General features: G+C 37.9%; 1 protein-coding gene across 3 annotated transcripts in view; it reads right to left on the reverse strand.

Annotated features, from left to right (window-relative positions):
- Positions 1-20,740, reverse strand: part of Fhit (fragile histidine triad diadenosine triphosphatase) — a 1,433,463-nt gene that overhangs the window by 286,276 nt on the left and 1,126,447 nt on the right. For all 3 annotated transcript variants that reach the window (XM_071609242.1, XM_027951322.2, XM_071609246.1), the window contains 2 exons: positions 7,863-8,008; positions 5,564-5,593 (listed from right to left, as the gene is read on the reverse strand). In XM_071609242.1, the coding sequence (XP_071465343.1) occupies positions 5,564-5,593; positions 7,863-8,008 (176 nt within the window). The remainder of the gene's footprint in view (positions 1-5,563; positions 5,594-7,862; positions 8,009-20,740) is intronic.

Consider the following 20,740-nt stretch of genomic DNA (forward strand, 5'->3'; position numbering starts at 1 on the left):
AAGTGGATATACTTTTTTTCTCAGTAGCACATGGATCCTTCTCAAAAATAGACCATATATTATGCCATAGGGCAACCCTCAGTAAATATGAAGGGGTGGAGATAATCCCATGCATTTTATCTGATCATAATGGAATGAAACTGGAAATCAATGATAAAAGAAGGAAGGAAAAATCATACATCACATGGAAAACGAACAATATGTTACTGAATGATCAATGGGTTACAGAAGACATAAAGGAGGAAATCAAAAAATTCTTAGAGATAAATGAAAATACAGACACAACATATCGGAATCTATGGGACACAATGAAAGCAGTTTTAAGAGGGAAATTCATCGCCTGGAGGTCATTCCTCAAAAAAAGGAAAAACCAACAAATAAATGAGCTCACACTTCATCTCAAAGCCCTAGAAAAGTAAGAGCAAAACAACAGCAAATGTAGCAGAAGGCAAGAAATAATTAAAATCAGAGCAGAAATCAACAAAATTGAAACAAAAGAAACTATTGAAAAAATTAACAAAACTAAAAGTTGGTTCTTTGAAAAAATAAATAAGATCGACAGACCCTTAGCCATGCTAACGAAGAGAAGAAGAGAGAGAACTCAAATTACTAACATACGGGATGAAAAAGGCAATATCACAAAAGACGCTACAGAAATACAGAAGACAATTAGAAATTATTTTGAAAACCTATATTCCAATAAAATAGAAGATAGTGAAGACATCGATAAATTCCTTAAGTCATATGATTTGCCCAGACTGAGTCAGGAGGATACTCACAACTTAAACAGACCAATATCAATAGATGAAATAGAAGAAGCAATCAAAAGACTTCCAACCAAGAAAAGCCCAGGACCGGATGGGTATACAGTGGAGTTTTACAAAACCTTTAAGGAAGAATTAATACCAATACTTTTCAAGCTATTTCAGGAAATAGAAAAAGAGGGAGCTCTGCCAAATTCATTCTATGAGGCCAACATCACCCTGATTCCGAAACCAGACAAAGACACCTCAAAGAAAGAAAACTACAGACCAATATCTCTGATGAACCTAGATGCAAAAATCCTCAATAAAATTCTGGCGAATCGGATACAAAGGCACATCAAAAAAATTGTGCACCATGATCAAGTAGGATTCATCCCTGGGATGCAAGGATGGTTCAATATACGGAAATCAATAAATGTTATTCACCACATCAATAGACTTAAAGAACCATATGATCATCTCAATAGACGCAGAAAAAGCATTCGACAAAGTACAGCATCCCTTTATGTTCAAAACATTAGAAAAACTAGGAATAACAAGAACTTACCTCGACATAGTAAAAGCTATATATGCTAAGCCTCAGGCTAGCATCATTCTCAATGCAGAAAAATTGAAGGCATTCCCCCTAAAATCTGGAACAAGACAGGGATGCCCTCTATCACCACTTCTATTCAATATAGTTCTCAAAACACTGGCCAGAGCAATTAGACAGACGAAAGAAATTAAAGGCATAAAAATAGGAAAGGAAGAGCTTAAATTATCACTATTTGCAGATGACATGATTCTATACCTAGAAGACCCAAAAGGGTCTACAAAAAAACTACTAGAACTAATAAATGAATTCAGCAAAGTGGCAGGATATAAAATCAACATGCATAAATCAAAGGCATTTCTGTATATCAGTGACAAAACTTCTGAAACGGAAATGAGGAAAAACACTCCATTCACAATATCCTCAAAAAAAATAAAATACTTGGGAATCAACCTAACAAAAGAGGTGAAGGACTTATACAATGAAAACTACAAAACCCTAAAAAGAGAAGTAGAAGAAGATCTTAGAAGATGGAAAAATATACCCTGTTCATGGATAGGCAGAACTAACATCATCAAAATGGCGATATTAGCAAAAGTTCTCTATAGGTTTAATGCAATGCCAATCAAAATCCCAATGGCATTTCTTGTAGAAATAGATAAAGCAATCATGAAATTCATATGGAAAAATAAAAGACCAAGAATAGCAAAAGCAATTCTAAGCAGGAAGTGTGAATCAGGTGGTATAGCAAAACCGGATTTAAAACTATATTACAGAGCAATAGTAACAAAAACAGCATGGTACTGGTACCAAAACAGGTGGGTGGACCAATGGTACAGAATAGAGGACACAGAAACTAATCCACAAAGCTACAGCTATCTTATATTTGATAAAGGAGCTAAAAGCATGCAATGGAGGAAGGATAGCATCTTCAACAAGTGGTGTTGGGAAAACTGGAAATCCATATGCAACAAAATGAAACTGAATCCCCTCCTCTCGCCATGCACAAAAGTTAACTCAAAGTGGATCAAGGAGCTAGATATCAAATCAGAGACTCTACGTCTGATAGAAGAAAAAGTTGGCTCCGATCTACATATTGTGGGGTCGGGCTCCAAATTCCTTAATAGGACACCCATAGCACAAAAGTTAATAACAAGAATCAACAAATGGGACCTACTTAAACTGAAAAGTTTTTTCTCAGCAAGAGAAACAATAAGAGAGGTAAATAGGGAGCCTACATCATGGGAACAAATTTTTACTCCTCACACTTCAGATAGAGCCCTAATATCCAGAGTATACAAAGAACTCAAAAAATTAAACAATAAGAAAACAAATAACCCAATCAACAAATGGGCCAAGGACCTGAACAGACACTTCTCAGAGGAGGACATACAATCAATCAACAAGTACATGAAAAAATGCTCACCATCACTAGCAGTCAGAGAAATGCAAATCAAAACCACCCTAAGATACCATCTCACTCCAGTAAGATTGGCAGCCATTATGAAGTCAAACAACTACAAGTGCTGGCGAGGATGTGGGGAAAAGGGTACTCTTTTACATTGCTGGTGGGACTGCAAACTGGTGCGGCCAATTTGGAAAGCAGTATGGAGATTCCTGGGAAAGCTGGGAATGGAACCACCATTTGACCCAGCTATTGCCCTTCTCGGAGTATTCCCTGAAGACCTTAAAATAGCGTACTACAGGGATACTGCTACATCGATGTTCATAGCAGCACAATTCACAATCGCTAGACTGTGGAACCAACCCAGATGCCCTTCAATAGATGAATGGATAAAAAAAAATGTGGCATTTATACACAATGGAGTATTATACAGCACTAAAAAATGACAAAATCATAGAATTTGCAGGGAAATGAATGGCATTAGACCAGATTATGCTAAGTGAAGCTAGCCAATCCCTAAAAAACAAATGCCAAATGTCTTCTTTGATATAATGAGAGCAACTAAGAACAGAGCAGGGAGGAAGAGCAGGAGGAAAAGATTTACATTAAACAGAGACATGAGGTGGGAGGGAAAGGGAGAGAAAAGGGAAATTGCATGGAAATGGAAGGAGACCCTCATTGTTATACAAAATTACATATAAGAGGTTGTGAGGGGAATGGGAAAAAACAAGGAGAGAAATGAATTACAGTAGATGGGGTAGAGAGAGAAGATGGGATGGGAGGGGAGGGGGGATAGTAGAAGATAGGAAACGTATCAGAATACAACAGTTACTAATATGGCATTATGTAAAAATGTGGATGTGTAACTGATGTGATTCTGCAATCTGTATTTGGGGTAAAAATTGGAGTTCATAACCCACTTGAATCTAATGTATGAAATATGATGTCAAGAGCTTTGTAATGTTTTGAAAAACCAATAAAAAAAAGAATGAACCATCACAATTTCCATCAAAGCTAATAAAATCATGAGGAGATTTTGGTCAGATAACTGGAACATCAAAAAGTTGTTGCTATTGGAGTCATGAGAGTCTATAGCTATGGCTCTCAGCCTAGTTAGACACAATGCTTATTTTTATCAAATGTGTTTTATTTTAATCAAGACATCATCCAAACACCATAAATTCACCCTTTTAAAGGTTGCAATTCAGTGGGGTTTATTATACTCAGTGTTGTACAAGCACCACTAATTCCACAACATTTTCATTACCACCAAAAGAGACCTATACCCATTTGGACTCATCCCCAATTCACTCTTCCCCTCAGTCCCTGGAAGCCACTAATATATTTTCTGTCTCTATTTGAACCTGTTTGTATAGCAAATATTTTAACACCCCTTTCAGAATTCTGAAATATAATGTTGAGATCATATAACCTATCTATTCATATAAATTTCAGTTATGCTCAATATATGTGTATTACCAATCTGTGCAATCCACTGAATGTGATTTGTGCATTCTTCCACGATTAGCTATACCCCTACACTCTCACTTTCAGTGGCTAAAGGAATTCTATCAGACAGATATTGCATAAAGCATCTCATCCAGTGTGACTGGAATACACATTTGAATACTGAGTTTTTGAAACTCTGGTAACCAGGTTTAAACATTTGTATTTTGTATTTCAAGAATAGGTTTCACTAAGAAGCCACTGGTATTATATCCCGTTTTAGAGTCTGCACATTTGGGATTCTGTCATGGAGGGAGGCAGAAGTATTGATGCAAGCTGAATGTCCCCTCTGTCCCTATGAGAACATCATGTGTCTAAAGCAATGCAGGAGTGACTAAGAATTTGGTGGCACATTTGGTGGCAGTTCCTTTGAGACATTAACTCCTCAAAGGCACTTCCCAGACATTCTATTTTAAAACTTCCACAGTATATATGTTAAACATTAAAGTGATATACAAACTAAGATGAAAAAGGAACCATGTTCATTTGGTGTAGTTTGGTGCCAAACATTATGCTGCCTAGTCCCAGCCAGCTTTGGAGTCATAAAACCTTTTACAAAGCATAACATTAGCATAGTAGTCTGATTTGCCTCTATTTTTTTAGCAAAAACAAGAAAAAGCAAAAATAGCCTTTTCTATATAGGACTTAGGCATAGGACTTAACTCCATAGAAATTTGCATTTGTATGAAAGTAGCTGAAACTCAGCTTCACAATCAGCCAGGAGTTTAGTCTTTTTACTATGGAGTCAGATACTATCCTAATAAATCCTCCTTTCCTCTCTAGCACACTTAAAGACCAATTTTTGAGCTCCACTGGTTTGAACTTTGGTATTTAAGTACCTAAGGAGGAAAGGAATAGGTGTGGGGGTGCAGAGAACAGTGTAAGCACTGCCAGCAGGGAAGGAAGCCACCTGGGGCCACCGCAACCTTGTTCTTCCGCTCAAGAACATGAAAAAAAGGCAGAGTGTGTGAAGAACTAAAAGCACGTCAAAGGTGCCCCGGGCTTACCGTGGAACACACGCAGTCCACGCGGAGCTGATGTGCTGTGTTTATGCAATCCCTGCCAAGAAACCATGGACTTCAGTTTCTGGTTTTGGACTCCTTGATTTAGTTGCTGTTTTAGCTTTTGCACAGTAATAATTTTACTACAAAAAGGTAAATGTCTTGTAAACTAATGGGAAACATACTGTTTGGCACAGTTTATAATGTCAGGATTTATGGCTCCAACACTGAGGGTCTCTCTGACCTCGAAGATAACATAATGAAATAGCAATGTGCTGCAAATGACTCGTTGTGATTTTTTATTAGTTCCCATAATTGCCCCTTATTAATTTGTATGCACATAATAAGCACTCACCTTCACAGTCTGTCCGGCTTCAGGGCCATCCTGGAAGAAGGGGAAGAAAAAAAAAACCAGCAGAAGTGAGAACAGATAGATGGTATCTCATGCTTATTCAGAAATATCACCCGTTAATAATTTAGATCCAATTTCATTGTGTGTTAATTTATAGCATTCTCATGGGGACCATTTGATTCCAATGTGTGGGACCAGACAGTTCTCCATTTCCGCCCGAGAGTAAGTGAGAAGTTATGTATAAAAATGACATAAATTATCCAGTAAGCCAACCCCCTTGCTGCTTTTCATGCTCTTTGCTCTTGGCAATGGTTTTAATTGCATTAAAAGAAGGTTGAAAATGTTTGGGGAGGTGAAGTATCACACCTTTTGGTTATCTTTAAATCAGATGTGGTTTAATTAATGCCTGATTACTTTAAGTCTCTCCTCAGGAAATCTGCTGTAATCATAATCCATTAAGCAAGAATATGGGGTGTTTTGTGGGGGAGGAGTCCTTTCTGGCTATTCTGACCTTGGGGAAGAAAATGAGAGTGTTCATTGCAGCAGGATTCTTTTTCCCCATCCTGGTTCTCTCTCCCAGCTTCTGATGTCCAACAAAACTACTGTCTTGATTGAAAACCAGCATACCTACCTGATCACCAGAGCACAGCACAAGAAACTCATTGTCTACAATGAGACTATACAAAATGGAACAACCATGGCTTGGCTAATTCTGTCTCCCTCTATAAACCTGATGATTGGTGGGAGAATTCCTGCCCTGATGTGACCAGAAGCATACCTATGTCCATCAGTGCTTTCCAAACCCAGAGTCACAACATATTAGTGGGACATGAAGTCAATTTAATACATTGCAACCAATATGAAGAAATAAAGAGAGCACAGAGTGATAGGACAGAGACTTTTAGAATGCACAGAATGATAAGCACTGTTTCGAGAAACTCTTTTGTTTTTCGCGCCTATATAGCTGTATGTATGGGGAATAATATATGTAATCATGAAATAAAAAATATATATATATATATATATATATATATATATATATATATATATATATATATACACACACTGTGGGTTATAGTTAAAAAAGTAAGTTTGACAACACTTACAGTATGAAAATGCTGTAAGGGATATATCATTTGTTATAGAATTCACTTTCTGTTGAACCATGTTAAATAAGCAGCGCTGGTATTTCCTATAATCATGAATTTTCCTCTGTTATTTCACCGAACACTTACAGATGTTTTCACCCATTTTACTTGGTCTTTCTGGAAACCAAGTTTACAACATAAGCTTGATAAACCCACCTTGAGCTGAAGTACCTTGCCCAAAGGTGACTTAAATGGTTTATCATACAACAGACACACACATATGCACAATATTTGGGGGGAGCTTTAGATACTATCAGTTCAAACAAACAGCATTTTTTCCCCTAAGAAGCACAGGAACATTTTTAGTCAAAGGCTTTAATAGTTCTCTGTGAAAATCTATGGCAGAGAGCTAAGGAGGTAAACATGCAGTTTAACTAAAAGTCTGAGGACAGAGTCTCCATATTTTGGAAGAATCAGATGCCTTCTAGAGGGCAGGTTTCAAAATATTAAATTTCAGAGTCACAGAGGACTTTGTGTATGCACTAATACATCAGCCCTCTCCTTATTTGATCTGAAGAGGCTCATGGTACCTTACTACTGATTCACTCACCTCCCAGCTGTTAACTCATTATGGACTTCCTCCTTCAAACCTGAGAAGTACTGATTCAACTTCTGCCTAAAGCTCTCCTGTGATTGGGGATCTCTTTGGGTATGGTGTGGGTGGGCCATACCCAATCAATCAATCTAGCATGTACCAATATGTCATCAATCAGTTGAGCTTGCATTGAAGGCAGGAAAATATAAAAGACAAGCCTTATGAGGACAAGGTTCAACCCAACTTTCTTATCACTGCTCCCTGGAAACTAGAACAGGGCTCAGGTCAGGCAGTGCTCACAACATTTACCATGGCAAGAAAATACCAGTTCCAATATAAGCTCTGGAATATCTTAATGCGCATTACATCCTTTGTCCATTACTCCCATCTGCTTTGCAAACAATGGTACAGGCACTGCCCCTAATAACATTCCACAGTCCATCTTGAGGCCAATGGACTATAGAGTTGCCCTGGATTAGTAATATAATTTTGTGTCATTATGTAAATGGAGAAAACCAGAGCTGCCTTCCTGGTGGGATGTCATGTTGGAGGTAGAAAGCCCAATACTAGCACTTAAAGAGGAAGAAAAAAGTCAATTTTGAGCAACCTGTATACTCACCTGCATGGAAAAAGTCAGAGAGGTCCCCTGGAAATGCTTCTCCACCACTGTCCCGACTCTCTGGGTCACTTGAAACAAATCGGCCACTTCATCAGGATGCAGATCTTGGAAGCGCTCCACTGGCCGCAGTGGGCACACGAGAACATCTGTAGCAAGGTCGGTTAAGGCACACCAGGCTTGCTTTGGGTGGTGTTCTTACCGAGCAGCTTATACCCACAGTATTGCATCCCCCCTTGACCCAGGGCCAGAACATTCAAAGACTAAGGAATGAAGAAACAAATATTTACCAGCGACTGCACACCAAAGAGTGCAAAGAGAGCTTAAAAACATGGTTAGTTATACTTCAAAGGAGAAGCTGTGGTGCACAGAAGAAATTTCTTTTAAGAGAAGGAACATTAGGGTACAGAGTGATTCTGGTGCTTGCTGAGATAATTATACCAGGAGGTAAGATCTATTCTGGACTATTATCTCCTGACCCCTATTCTAAACCTCTGTCCTCTCCAGCAGCCAAAGGCACTATGTTGCAGAAATAAGTGGAATATCCAGGAGCTTTCTCTAGGTAGAACATCGTGATTAAAATTTTAATGTTAAGTTTTGTTTTAGAGAAATAACAGAAATACATAATGAACTTCTGAGGGGAGCCGATTTTATTTTGAAAGGTGGGTAGACATTCTGAAAATGTACAGTGAGCTTCATCTACAACTAACAGATGTCCCATATTATTAAGCCATTTATGATTTAATCAGACCGATGATTATTCAGAGTCTAAAAAGACATTTGACTGTCATGTATATTTAAAAAAAAACAAAATTTTTTAAAAAGTGAAACACTTCTATATAAAAAAAAGTCCACAGGGCCTCCTAATCACTATAAAGTAACCACATTACAATGCTATTACGATGATTTGACTTAGGATTTCTTGACTTTATGATGGTATGAAAGCGTATCCATATAACCACCATTTCTCACTTTCGGTGTAGTTTTAAATACATTACATGAAATCAATACTTTCTTATAAAATAGGATTTATGATCTCATGAAAATAGAAGGGTGATTAGTAGAGTGGGGGGAGGGAGGACAGAAGGGAAAGGGGAAGAAGTGGGGAGTGAGGTTGATCAGATTATGATATGTGCATGTACGACTATTTCAAAATGCATTCCAATTATATATGTCCAATTAAAAATAAATACGTAGAAGGAAGACCAACACAATAGAGGAAAAGGCTGGGGGAGGGAGGTGAGGAGGGTCAGAGGAAGTACTGGTATGTATTTATGAATATGTCAAACTGAACCCCACTATTATATATAACTATAATGCACTATTATGTATAACTATGATACACTTTTATTTTACTTAAGATCAAAACATTTTTATAAAAAGATATTTGAGGGTAAATCATAAAAAAAGTTGTCTGTTCATACAAAAGAAACCATCTTAATGCATTCTGTAAGCCAGACAAGGCAACATATTTACATTATTGATCTGAGTTATAACAAAAAGAATGTAAGTTTAATCACTTCTCAGTAGCAAACTAATATTCACTATTACACCATCAATAACCTTTCAGTTCCTTTTTCTATTTGAATTCATGACATACATATGTCCACACATGTATATGCAAACATATGTATGTGTCTCTGTCTGTATATATGTACAGATGTTGCTCAACTTATGATGGGGTTACACCCCAATAAGTCCATTGTAAGCTGAAAATATCCTAAACTGAAAATATCGTGTAATAAATGCAGTTCATATACCTAACCTATTGAATGCCATAGTTGAGGCTAGCCTGTCTTAAATGCACTTAGAATGCATATTTGCCTACAGTAGGGCAAAATCACTCAACACAAAGTCTATTGTAAAAGAGAACACTGAATATTTCATGTCACTTATAGAATACTTGCTAAATGAAAAAAAAAACAGAGTGGTTGTGTGGGTTGGCTTACACACTACTGTAAGCTGAAAAATTGTTAAGTCAAACCATCTTAAGAAGCGGTTGTCTGTGTGAACACACATACAACGTATATTAATATTTGTTTAATTTCCAGATACCAGAAGGAGAAAAGAAGCACTCCTGGACTTGTTTTCTGTTCCTTTCTTTTTCCTTTTTTCCCTGTTGTTTTAAGAAAGCATGCTGCTGCCTGGAGCTAAGCAAGAACGGGGCCTCATAAAACCACAATCATACAATTGCTGGCCTCACCAGAATATCAAGCGCTTTAACCCATCGCACTATTGGTAGAACTTGGGACCCAGGGGAAATGCACTCAGCTCAGCTGGGCAGGCCAGATTTCCATAAGGTGGAGTACTGGGGAGAGAAAGGAGGGGGAAACTGATTCTTTAGCTCATAATCAGGAAATTCACATCAACAGTAAACTAGGAAAAGAGGCATTTGTTAAATTTGAGTTCATTTTTTAAGAGAAGAGAAGGGAGGCCTTCACCCACAGGGCATCTGATACTTAAAAAGATAATTATCCTTCTTTAGCAGGGTTGCTTTATTATCATGGGTCAATGAACCGTTTAGAAATGAAGAATTTCCTTTCATTTCCTTTTAGCAGATTGCTAGCCTCCACTCCCTCTCTGAGTTACTTTTTCTTTGTTAAAAGGGACTCAAAGCCATCTTCCTCCTCCCTGCTTTCCTTCACACCCTCTCTTTGTCCCTGACTGCACCAAACCACAGCCAGATGACAACCAGGCAAGCTTCCAACAATAGCCATAGTTGCTGGGTTAGGCTCTGTCCCTGCACAGCAACCAGGTGGAGGAAGGGACAACATTTTACTTAAAACAATTGCTACTGTGAAAACTGGTGATTCTAATGTCAATTTAGTAATATCAGAAATAACCATTTTTTTTCTTTAATGCCATACACACACAAAAAAAAATCTTTTTTATTTCTACTTGCCTGATGTGAAGACCTGGCTTGATATAAAGTTAGTGGCTCAAGATATTTTAAGAATTAAGTAAAAGTACCTGAATTTGCCACATGCTTTGTCCTTGGTTTACCCATCCCAGAGTCATATCATATTCACATTTATTACTTTCATTGACCATTAATAGTAGTCCTCTGTGTCACAAAAAACATTCAACAGCCTCAATGCACTTTCATTTAGGTGAATACTCTGCACCAACAATTTTGTACAACATTGTCCTGACACATATATTCCTTACAATCTAACCCTTTGTTAAGAGTCACCTTATTTGCATATAATACACATTTTTATGTGCAAATGATAATTAGATGAAATAAAAAGAACTTCAGGGGTGTTTACTTGTGTTACTGTTGTGTGATCATCATCTTTGTTTGGTTGGTGCCCAGAGAATGGGCAAGTAGACAACTCAACATGGAAGTGACCACAACAGGTAGGCTCCTCGGGACTTGCCCACAGGGGTTACATTGGTCTAGAGTCACTCAGAGTCAGGCTCTGGAGCTCATGCAAGCAGCTGAGCTGGCCAGCAGCAGACACAGTATCCAACACCCTCCCTGGGGCCCAATGAGGAGGAGTCTCAAAAAGCAAGGATCAATCATCTTCTCTCAGATGCTTTAAACCCAGAGCAGAAAAGAGCCTGTGCCACAGGCCTCATTCTGCCTGCTGCCCACCTGCCTCCCAAACCTCCCCGTTATCCCGTTTTCCTTTGCACACTTTGCACCTGCCATGTCTGCCTTCCTTCTGTTCCTCAAACACACTAGGTTCCTTCCTAGTGTGGAATCCTTTGTTGGGGCTGATTTCTCTGTCCAGAATTCCATTCCTTTTTATTCAGATTCCAATTCCAATGACACTCCTCAGAGAAATAGTCTATGATCACAATGTAAATGACTCCCCAGTTACTCGCTCATACAATTCTCTGATAACCCTTCCCAGAGCCACGCTGCTAGTTTGGGGTTGGCAATTACATAGTCAAATGAACCATCTCCACAAGAGGACACACTTTGTCTTTTTTTTTTTCTTTTTAATTCTTTCATCAGTGCCTAGAACACCAGAGACACGTAGGAATACTTACTACTGGAAGAGTGAATAAATGATAAACCAAGTGCTCCTATCAGCCACCTCTGAATACTAAGACCCCAACAATACTGAGATATGAATTTTCCATCACACACAAAATTGGAATAATCTGCAATTTTTCTTTCTAATTCAAAGATGTTTATCCTTAATATGTGACCGGTTTGAACGAATGCTGGATATGAACTGAGAGATCTAAATTTATTTTTAATGTAAACTAATCTCATATGAGCTTAAAGGAGGTATAAATATAAAGGCAAAATTCTTTCTTAAGATGCTTTCATAATTAGAAGAAGTGGCTTTGAGAAGTGTTTCTGTTCAGAGTCTCAGATAAACTATTTATATAAATTTTGCTTTATACTGTGACTAAGGGATGTAGTTAGCTTACTTAGTTTATGTATTTATTTACTTATTTATTCATTTACTTTTGATACTGAGGATTAAACCCAGGGCACATAACCACTGAGCCAAGCCCCTAGCCCTTTTTCATATTTTTATTTAGCAACAGGATCTCGCTGAGTTGCTCAAAATCTCACTAAGTTACTGAGGCTGGCTTTAAACTCCTCCTGCCTCACCCTCCCTAGCCACTGGGATTACAGGTGTATGCCACCAGACCCAGCTCAACTTATTTATTTAATAAACATTGGGCATCAGGTGAATGTGGGCACCTTTAGGCTTTGAGAGTAACAGAGGAGACTAAGAGGTTGCTCCTGTCTGCTCAGTCCAGGAGATGTTTCTGTACAATGGGAAGCACACAGGTAAGCAGAGAAGGGGTGTAGCAGAGCAGAGAGGAGCACCCCGTGCAGTGGAGGCCTGCAGCTCCTAGAAAGCAAAGGGTAGACACAGGGAAGCTCTGAGTGGAACAGATTACCCTGCAGGTAGCTGAAACTACAAACAGATCATGGAAGACTTACAGCAGGTCAGAGAACATTTTCTGTGAAGGAAAAGGTGGTAAATCTTTTAGGTTTCATGGGTTATATGCCTAAGTAGCCACAGTAGCAAATACAAAAACTAATAAGCATGGAACATTCCAGTAAACCCTCATTCACAGAAAGAGGAAGCAGGCCAGTTAGTTCATAGGCCTCGTAGTGCCAACACCTGGTTTGGAGGGATCACATTTGAAAGAGGTAATGAAAGGAAACTGGAAATATGAGGGAGCCTATTCTCTTATCCCGAGCTGAAGACTGTGATGCTATCTTAAAATGGCATCCTGAACCCAAAACATTACACTATCCTTAAAATTTTTAGTTTCTAAGAAAAAGACCCATGCCAGGCAGCCCATTTTAATGACCCTGTGGAGCACTTCTGATGCTTTTCAGAATTAATCATAACAACCAGAAAACATGCTGTGGTGTTGACATCACACAGATAAATCTCGAGTATTTCTCTCCAACACAAATGCAAGAATTTCTGTCATCTGTAGTTGGAAAAACAAAACATATAATCTTCAAATGCATTAGAGCAAAGCAGTGTGCTACTCACAGAATCACCTAAGAATAAAAGTATTTCTCAATATACGTGCATAAACTTTTAGAAGAAAACAGTATTGCCTGAAGATGGTGGGTATCATTTGCTACATTTTGCTTCTAGAGAAACAACACAGAGAAAGCAAATTAATTTTGAAGAACAACAGACAGTTCTTGTAATTCTGCTGCCACTGTTTATATGCCAATTGTTTTAAGATAATATCACAGATGTAGTATAATTTAATTTGGAGACTCTTAAGCCTTGTTAATGGGTAAATCCTGTATTATACATAGGCTAGCAAGACACACATTAGGTTCTATTTGCATAAGGTTAATGCCTCTGTTAAGATTTCTTAGATGAAATGCACATAACCATCAAAGAACCAAACTAAACTGAATTTCATATATGTTCATACATGTTTATCTGGTATTCATATATAAAGAGGTAAGCAAGATGAGATCTGGTCTCTTTCAATGTTCTAAAGTAAGGATTTCCATTTAGCAAATATATTTTTAAAGGAAAAGAAGAGTGGTAGTTACAATTTAGTTCTGTCCATTGAAAACATTTCTTATTGCAGAGGAAAAACAAAGAAGACCTCTTAAGAGCAAATGAGATTTAAGCTGAATTTTACAAATGAGAGAGTAATTCAACCAGTGAGCTGGGCATCAGCCTCCTCATCCATTCAACCCACAACTTGAGCCTCTTCTCAGTCCAGGGTTTGTGCTAGGGACTTAGGAAGCCAAGATGAATAGGATAGAGCAGTTGACCTTGAAGAGTTCACACTCTAATGTCCCAAACTGTCATGCAGTGCAAACAGATCATTACAGTACAGACAGGAGTGCTACAGATAGAAATCAGTTTAGAAAACTGTGGGAGCACAGAGGAGGCCCGATCTAACTCAATCTTAGGGTATTAGATAAACTTCTTTGTCTCATTTTGTATTTCAGTTTTCTAAAGTAGGAACAATTTCTCCAAATTTGGACCAAAGCCCATCCTTCAAAATGGTCTTGCTACTTAAGAACGGTCTCAAACCAAGTTGCTGGGCAGTTGTCCCATAGCTGAAATCACTGTTTTATTTATACATGTGCATTTATTTCCTGAATCTTCACAACAAACCCATAAAATATTATTATAACCCTCACTATGCAGATGAGACAATGACAGCATCAAGTAAGAAACTTGCCAGAGTAGAACACCCAAAGTGAGATTAAAACCAGAACTCACCTCAAGTCTGATTCGAAGGCCTACAATGTGAATGATAGTGATGGCACACTTTTTATAGCTTTCATGCCTGAGTCTTTGCCTTGACTCTTATTAAAAGTATGCCTTGTGTTCCCAAATCCTTCTGTTCCTGGAAGAGACCAGAGGATTTGTGAAATATGAAGATGCAGAGGAAAACCACTAAAGGTTTGAGGAACACCTCACCTTGGATAAAGAAAGCAGGTGATATGTACCTTTCCTCAGTGCACTGAGGCCTCAGCACAGGGCAGCAAGCATGCCCTCATCCTTCCAGAGGACCACACAAATAAGAAAAAACCTCATGCACCAGGGGTTGAGTTGGAGACAGTAAGGAGGGACGCAGACTCCACATTTTGACCCTTTCCCTCCTTGACACTGGGTTTCTTCAAGGTAACTTTGGCTCTTAGTTGCCAAACTCCTGAGGAGGATTAGATACTGTAGTCAAGGCCAGCGGATCAGGTTGTAAGACACAGTGAACCCCTTTGCATCTTGGACAGTCTAGTGATTGAGAATCACTGACTTTCTCACATCATCATTTACATCACCAGAGACTGACCATAACGATCACTCCCATCCTATACATCTGTAGGTAATATGACTCTGACCCTCTTCTTATCAAGAGTAGCTGCCCATTTTCCCTCCCCTTGAATCTGGGCTGGCTCTGAAATTTCCACGGAGGAAGAGTCATTGTTTGGTTCTCTAGTTAAAACTTAAGAGATCTTGCAATTTGTGATTTTTGCCTTCTTGGAACTCTGTGACCTACACACTATGAGAAAGCCTAGCTAGCCTACTGGCAAGTAAGACACAACATGGAAAAAAAAAACAGAGTATCTGAGCTGATGCCCAGCACCCAGATCCCTTGGCCCCAGACAGCCATTGACTGACTTCAAATTCCTGTCTCTATTGTCGATTACTGCATGAAACACTGCCCCCGTACAGATCAAAACAACGCTGCAGTGTTCAGCTATCATGAGTCTGTGCATGGTTTTTGTTGTGGGTCTTACCTGGGCTCATTTATGAAACTGTTTTTTCAGCTGGAAGGCAGGCTGAATCCACAGGGCCCTTCACTGTACCTGCTGTTTCATCTCAGATAGATGGAGAATCTCTAGAATTTTCCACTATTGGACAAAGAAAATCACAACCAACCCAGGTTTAAGGTAGGGAAATTAATTCCATCTCCTAATGGAAGCAGAAAAATCACATTGAAAAGGAGTATGGACAGAGTAGGCATTTTGCATGGGGGTCATTATGATAATGATCTACCATGGTTGGTAACTCTGAAAAAAGTTTCTGGGCACTTTGTAAAAATGAACAGGTGCCCAGGGCATCTTAACTGTCCTATTAAGTATATGAAGCCACGACAATTTAGAGTTGAGATGAATCTTAAACATTACCTACTCCACTATTATCATTATTTGATGAAAATAATAGGGTTAGAAATGTTAATTTGCTCAAAGTCACATAGTTAGGAGCACAAATGGAATTGAAACAGAAGCTGTTCAGTTTCCCAGACCAAAGCTCTTTCTATTGCACACAAGAGACCAAAATGCTACCTCAGATATTGTCTTCCCATGCTAAACTGTGGCAGACATCAATGAGCAATAACGGAATTCTCTCCTTGAATTGACAGAGTCCCAGAGTTCTTGTCAACAACAAGCTCTGGGCAGTCACCACCAATCAGAGTGGGCATGGAACGTGCCTGTGGCCTCCTCTACTGACCCACAGAAACAATCACATAGGCCTGGCAGAGTCACGAACAAAATGAAACACTGCAAATGAGAATCTCTGCCAGATGACATCAAATTTCCATTATGTTGTTACATTTTTTATTCAAAATAAATTTGATAAGTTTAAAATTTGTTCGAGGATAATTGATGATTTTAAAAAAATTAAAGCATTTCCAGAACAAATATGAACTATTTAAATTCAAAGTCGTGACAGAAATGGAAATGTACTGATTCAGATGATTGATTAAATATGACAGAATATTATTCTCAGAATCACTCAGACTTGCCCACATTTATTTTTCATCTATTCTAGGGACTCAGAACACAAAGTCACCAAAATAAATCAAATCATCAAAATATCATTGATTTTGATGAGGCTTATTAGCATGTGTATATATGAATATGGAGTGAAGCAGTATCAAATAATGAGAATTAGTCATTCTTCTGAACTAATGAAAAAAAGAACATATTTATTTCTATTCCAGATCTGTATGCAGTTTAATGACAAGAAATTTTCTAGTGTGTATTACAGACTTTTGCAGACCTTGTATAATTCTTCATTTGTTCTAATAAACACTCAGTAGTCCTTGCAATTTTGGGTGGGCGTAACCAGGGATTGAACTCAGAGGCACTTAACCACTGAGCTACATCCCCAGCCCTTTTTATTTTTTATTTTGAGACAGGGTCTCACTGAGTTGTTTAGTGCCTCGCTTTTGCTGAGGCTGGCTTCCAACTCTGAATCCTCCTGCCTCAGCCTCCCCAGCCACTGGGATTGCAGGCATGCGCCAATGTGCCCAGCACAGATAACCCTAATGTCACTTCAAAAAAACAACAGAATGAACTGTGAGCTCTTTTTTGAAGATTCTATTTATTTTATTTAAATAGCACAGTAACAGAACTTTGGATCAAAGTAGGTAGCATCCCCAAAAGTAATCTCTTCTTTACATTGCGGGCATTTGAGTGAATTTTTACTAGAGAAAAAGTAGAAATACTAGCCAAAGAATTGAGAAATACAATTCTGGAAAAGCATTTTAACATACCTATTTTAGAAACTCAATGAGAGATTTATCATCCATACGCTTAAATGGCATGGATGTAATTTGAAGTACATTTGATTTCTAGAACATGATAAATTCCAGAACAATAATTAGGATAATGATAGTACTCTGCTTATAGTTGGATCTCAGGCAATTATCTCATAAATTTCTACTATTTTATATTTTTTTTCCTGGGGAATCCTTAACAGCAAAGATAGGGGCTAGTTCTTGGTCATCCAGGAGAAGACAAGCTACCCTTGAACTTTCTGCACTGATTTGGATGCCCAAAGGAGACAATCACATTCACAGAAATAGACAGGGGGCTCCCAAAGAAAATAAATGACATAGCAGTGTGTAGCATGGTAATGTTCTGGTAGAGTCTCTGGTTTGAATTTCACATATTTTTGGCCACTTTTTCATGGCAAAGGAATCATATATTGTTTGATGTACTAGCATCACATCGAGGAAAACTGTGCTTATATCAAACTACACAGGTGCAGAAGAAGTAAACCCAAAGGAAAGGAAACAACCTACATAATCTTTGTTGCCTACAATATCCTAGTGATAATCAGCAACACTAGGTAGGTAATATCACTCCCTTCATTTCTCCAGATTTAGAAGTCGAGGCCAAAAAGGTTTAACTACATGTCCAAGGTCAAATACCGTGGAAGTGAAAATCCTGGATGGGGTCATGCAGTATAATTGCCCAAGGTGTTTCGGTGCCTCCCAAGCAATAAAAGTCTTTGTGAATAAATTGCAGTGTTTCCTACAGTGATATGGCAGGAAACTAGTTCCATGAGATATTATTAGATATTCTACAGAAAAAAAAATATTCTACAGGAAAAAAAATAAACCTCTAACAGTCAAAAAGGGAGAAACGCTGAATGCAATTGAAATAAGAGAACTATTATTTCACTACTCATCAGAATATTTAATATGCTAATGTGCATCCTGACTTTCCAAAAGAAAATACACTAAGCAGTATTACTCAAATGTGTATGATTATAAAGATATTTTATTATTGTCATCATCATCATCATTATTTGAAGAACACTGTCTAGGATAAATGCTCCAGAGGATCTTCTGTGAATCCTGAACCTACAACAGAGGTACCTAAAGAAGTTTTCTTTTTTTTTAAACAAAAGTTGAGTAAATAGCTTGTAAATCACATAGGCAAAAAAAAAAAAAAAAAAGAGAGAGAGAGAGGACATTATGATATACGAAATATGTAAGAAGTTGAGCATTACAATATAGCACATAGGATACCACAGTCATTAGTGCTGTGTGCCAAATACTTCAGATTATTATTGCCACATCTGGGCACAGGATCAGATTCTGCCTTCTAAATCCTCGTGGTTATGAGAAACTTAAGGAATTCATCATTTTGTCAAGCAAAAATGATGGATGCCACTTCCAGGCCAGAGTCCCTAACTACCAGGATGAGACCCCAAAGGTTACTTTCTTTCTCTAAGAGAAGCAGCAAATGTTGTGTCATGGTGGCTGCCCTGGCAATCTAAGTTGGCGGGGGGCTCTGGTCATCCCAGTCACAGTGACTAGAGCAAGTTTATTACTAACTAGGTTTTACCTCTTTTGCTGAATGTCAACCAAACTTGGATTGCTTAGAATCAGAATGGTAAAGAGGTTTCTGAGGCCCTGATAGGGATCAGGAGGGAAGAAGAGGGGAATTTATTAGTTTTGGCTGCCATGAGGGAGGGAAGAATATTAGCATTTGTGCCAAGTATCTGCCATTCTTCAATTATAAAGCAATAAAACTATTTTTTTCAAGGACTCCCTCTCCCCCTTTTTTAATGATGTAGAAGTCATTTCTGGGTCTTGCAATGTCTCTGGATAACCATTATGAAAATCTATTATTATTGCTATTGTCCTAGAGATAGACAGAGGTGTCTGGGATTTAGATAATTCTGGTTAGGAGAGTACCGAAAAGGAAAATTAACTGTCACTCAAAAGTGTCTGTCCATGATGTATAAACACAGGAATGGGAACACACTAATAAGAAAATGTTATGAGAATACTCTCGGGAGTTAAGACTTGGAGCTGTGTTGCAATAACAGAAGTAAAACACACTTAACAGCTGAAAAAATATTTAAGAATCATACCCATTGAGGAATTTTATAACTACAGATAATATGCTCTAGTTCAAAAATAATCTTAAAACCTCTGCAAAAACATTTTTAGTCTAGAATAGATCAGAAAGTAAGGCTAAAGATTCGTAATTCATCGGAGATCATCTAGGAAAACACATGAAACATAAATAATTCCCTAGCAATACTGTGTACATACTTCAACTTCACCACTGTAAATAAAAAGAGGATGTCTTAAGCTTCTATGTTCACAGGGTGGCCAGAGTGAACTGGGGCCCAGACTCACAAGAGAACTAGGACTCTTTCAAGGGTAAACTCCATCAGGTTCTAAAAAGCAGAAGTATTCCAACTTTCAGTTTGCTCATTTAGGTTTGCTTTAGGTTACTCTTGGATTTTCAACAAGACTATGGAGCAACACAGACATTACACTTCAGAGACCATGTGAAGACAGAGTAGCCAAACTATCAATGTGGGAGAAGAAAAATAGAAAATGAAAAGCCAAAAGAAAAGAAGAAGTTTAAAAGGCAGGGGTGGGGGAATATATCCAACAGATAAAATGTTCTTGGAAGACAAGAAAGGTCCCTCACAGACACTCAACTAACATTTTTGGTACCACATACAGAGCTCCACATCAGTAGACCTTCAATAAATATTTTGTGAAAGAATAAATGACATGTCGCTTTATCAGTTTAATCTTGGAAATAATTCTTTCTCATGAGTAATTTCTTCAAAATGTTCCAGAAACTGGTTTCTTAAGAGAACTGAGAACCAGTCCATACTCAGCTTTCTTAAATGGAAATAAATAATGGAAATGCATTTAGCCCTTAAAAATAAACCCGAGTTCTAAATTTCTAATGTAAAGCAGCCACCTTAAGGCATAGAAAAAATAAAAATAAATACAAATTGTCCTTTCCTTCACACACCGAAGGTCAAGGTTCATGCCTTTTAAATGAAAAACCTGTGGGTCATTAACTCAAGAAAACACCGAAAAATCTGAAGATAATGTTGTTCCCTGCTTTTTAATAACGTGACAATCATTAATACTGATAGAAAAATGCTATATTTAAGAAGTCATAAAAGAACCTTAATTATGTTAATTTGACTTTCTCATAGAATCTGAATTAACACCCACCTTCCATCAAAATATGATAGCAATTCCATCAAAATATGATAGCAATCCAAAATATGATGACGTGAGACTACTTCATTGTAAGAGTTATTCAACAAGTATTTAATGAATGAGCTTGTGAAGGAATTACTGATGAAGATCCATAAAGCCAAAATTTTGGAGAAAAGGATAAAGCCAAC

Source organism: Marmota flaviventris, chromosome 1, assembly GCF_047511675.1.
Source record: "Marmota flaviventris isolate mMarFla1 chromosome 1, mMarFla1.hap1, whole genome shotgun sequence".
NCBI classification, from domain to species: Eukaryota; Metazoa; Chordata; class Mammalia; order Rodentia; family Sciuridae; genus Marmota; species Marmota flaviventris.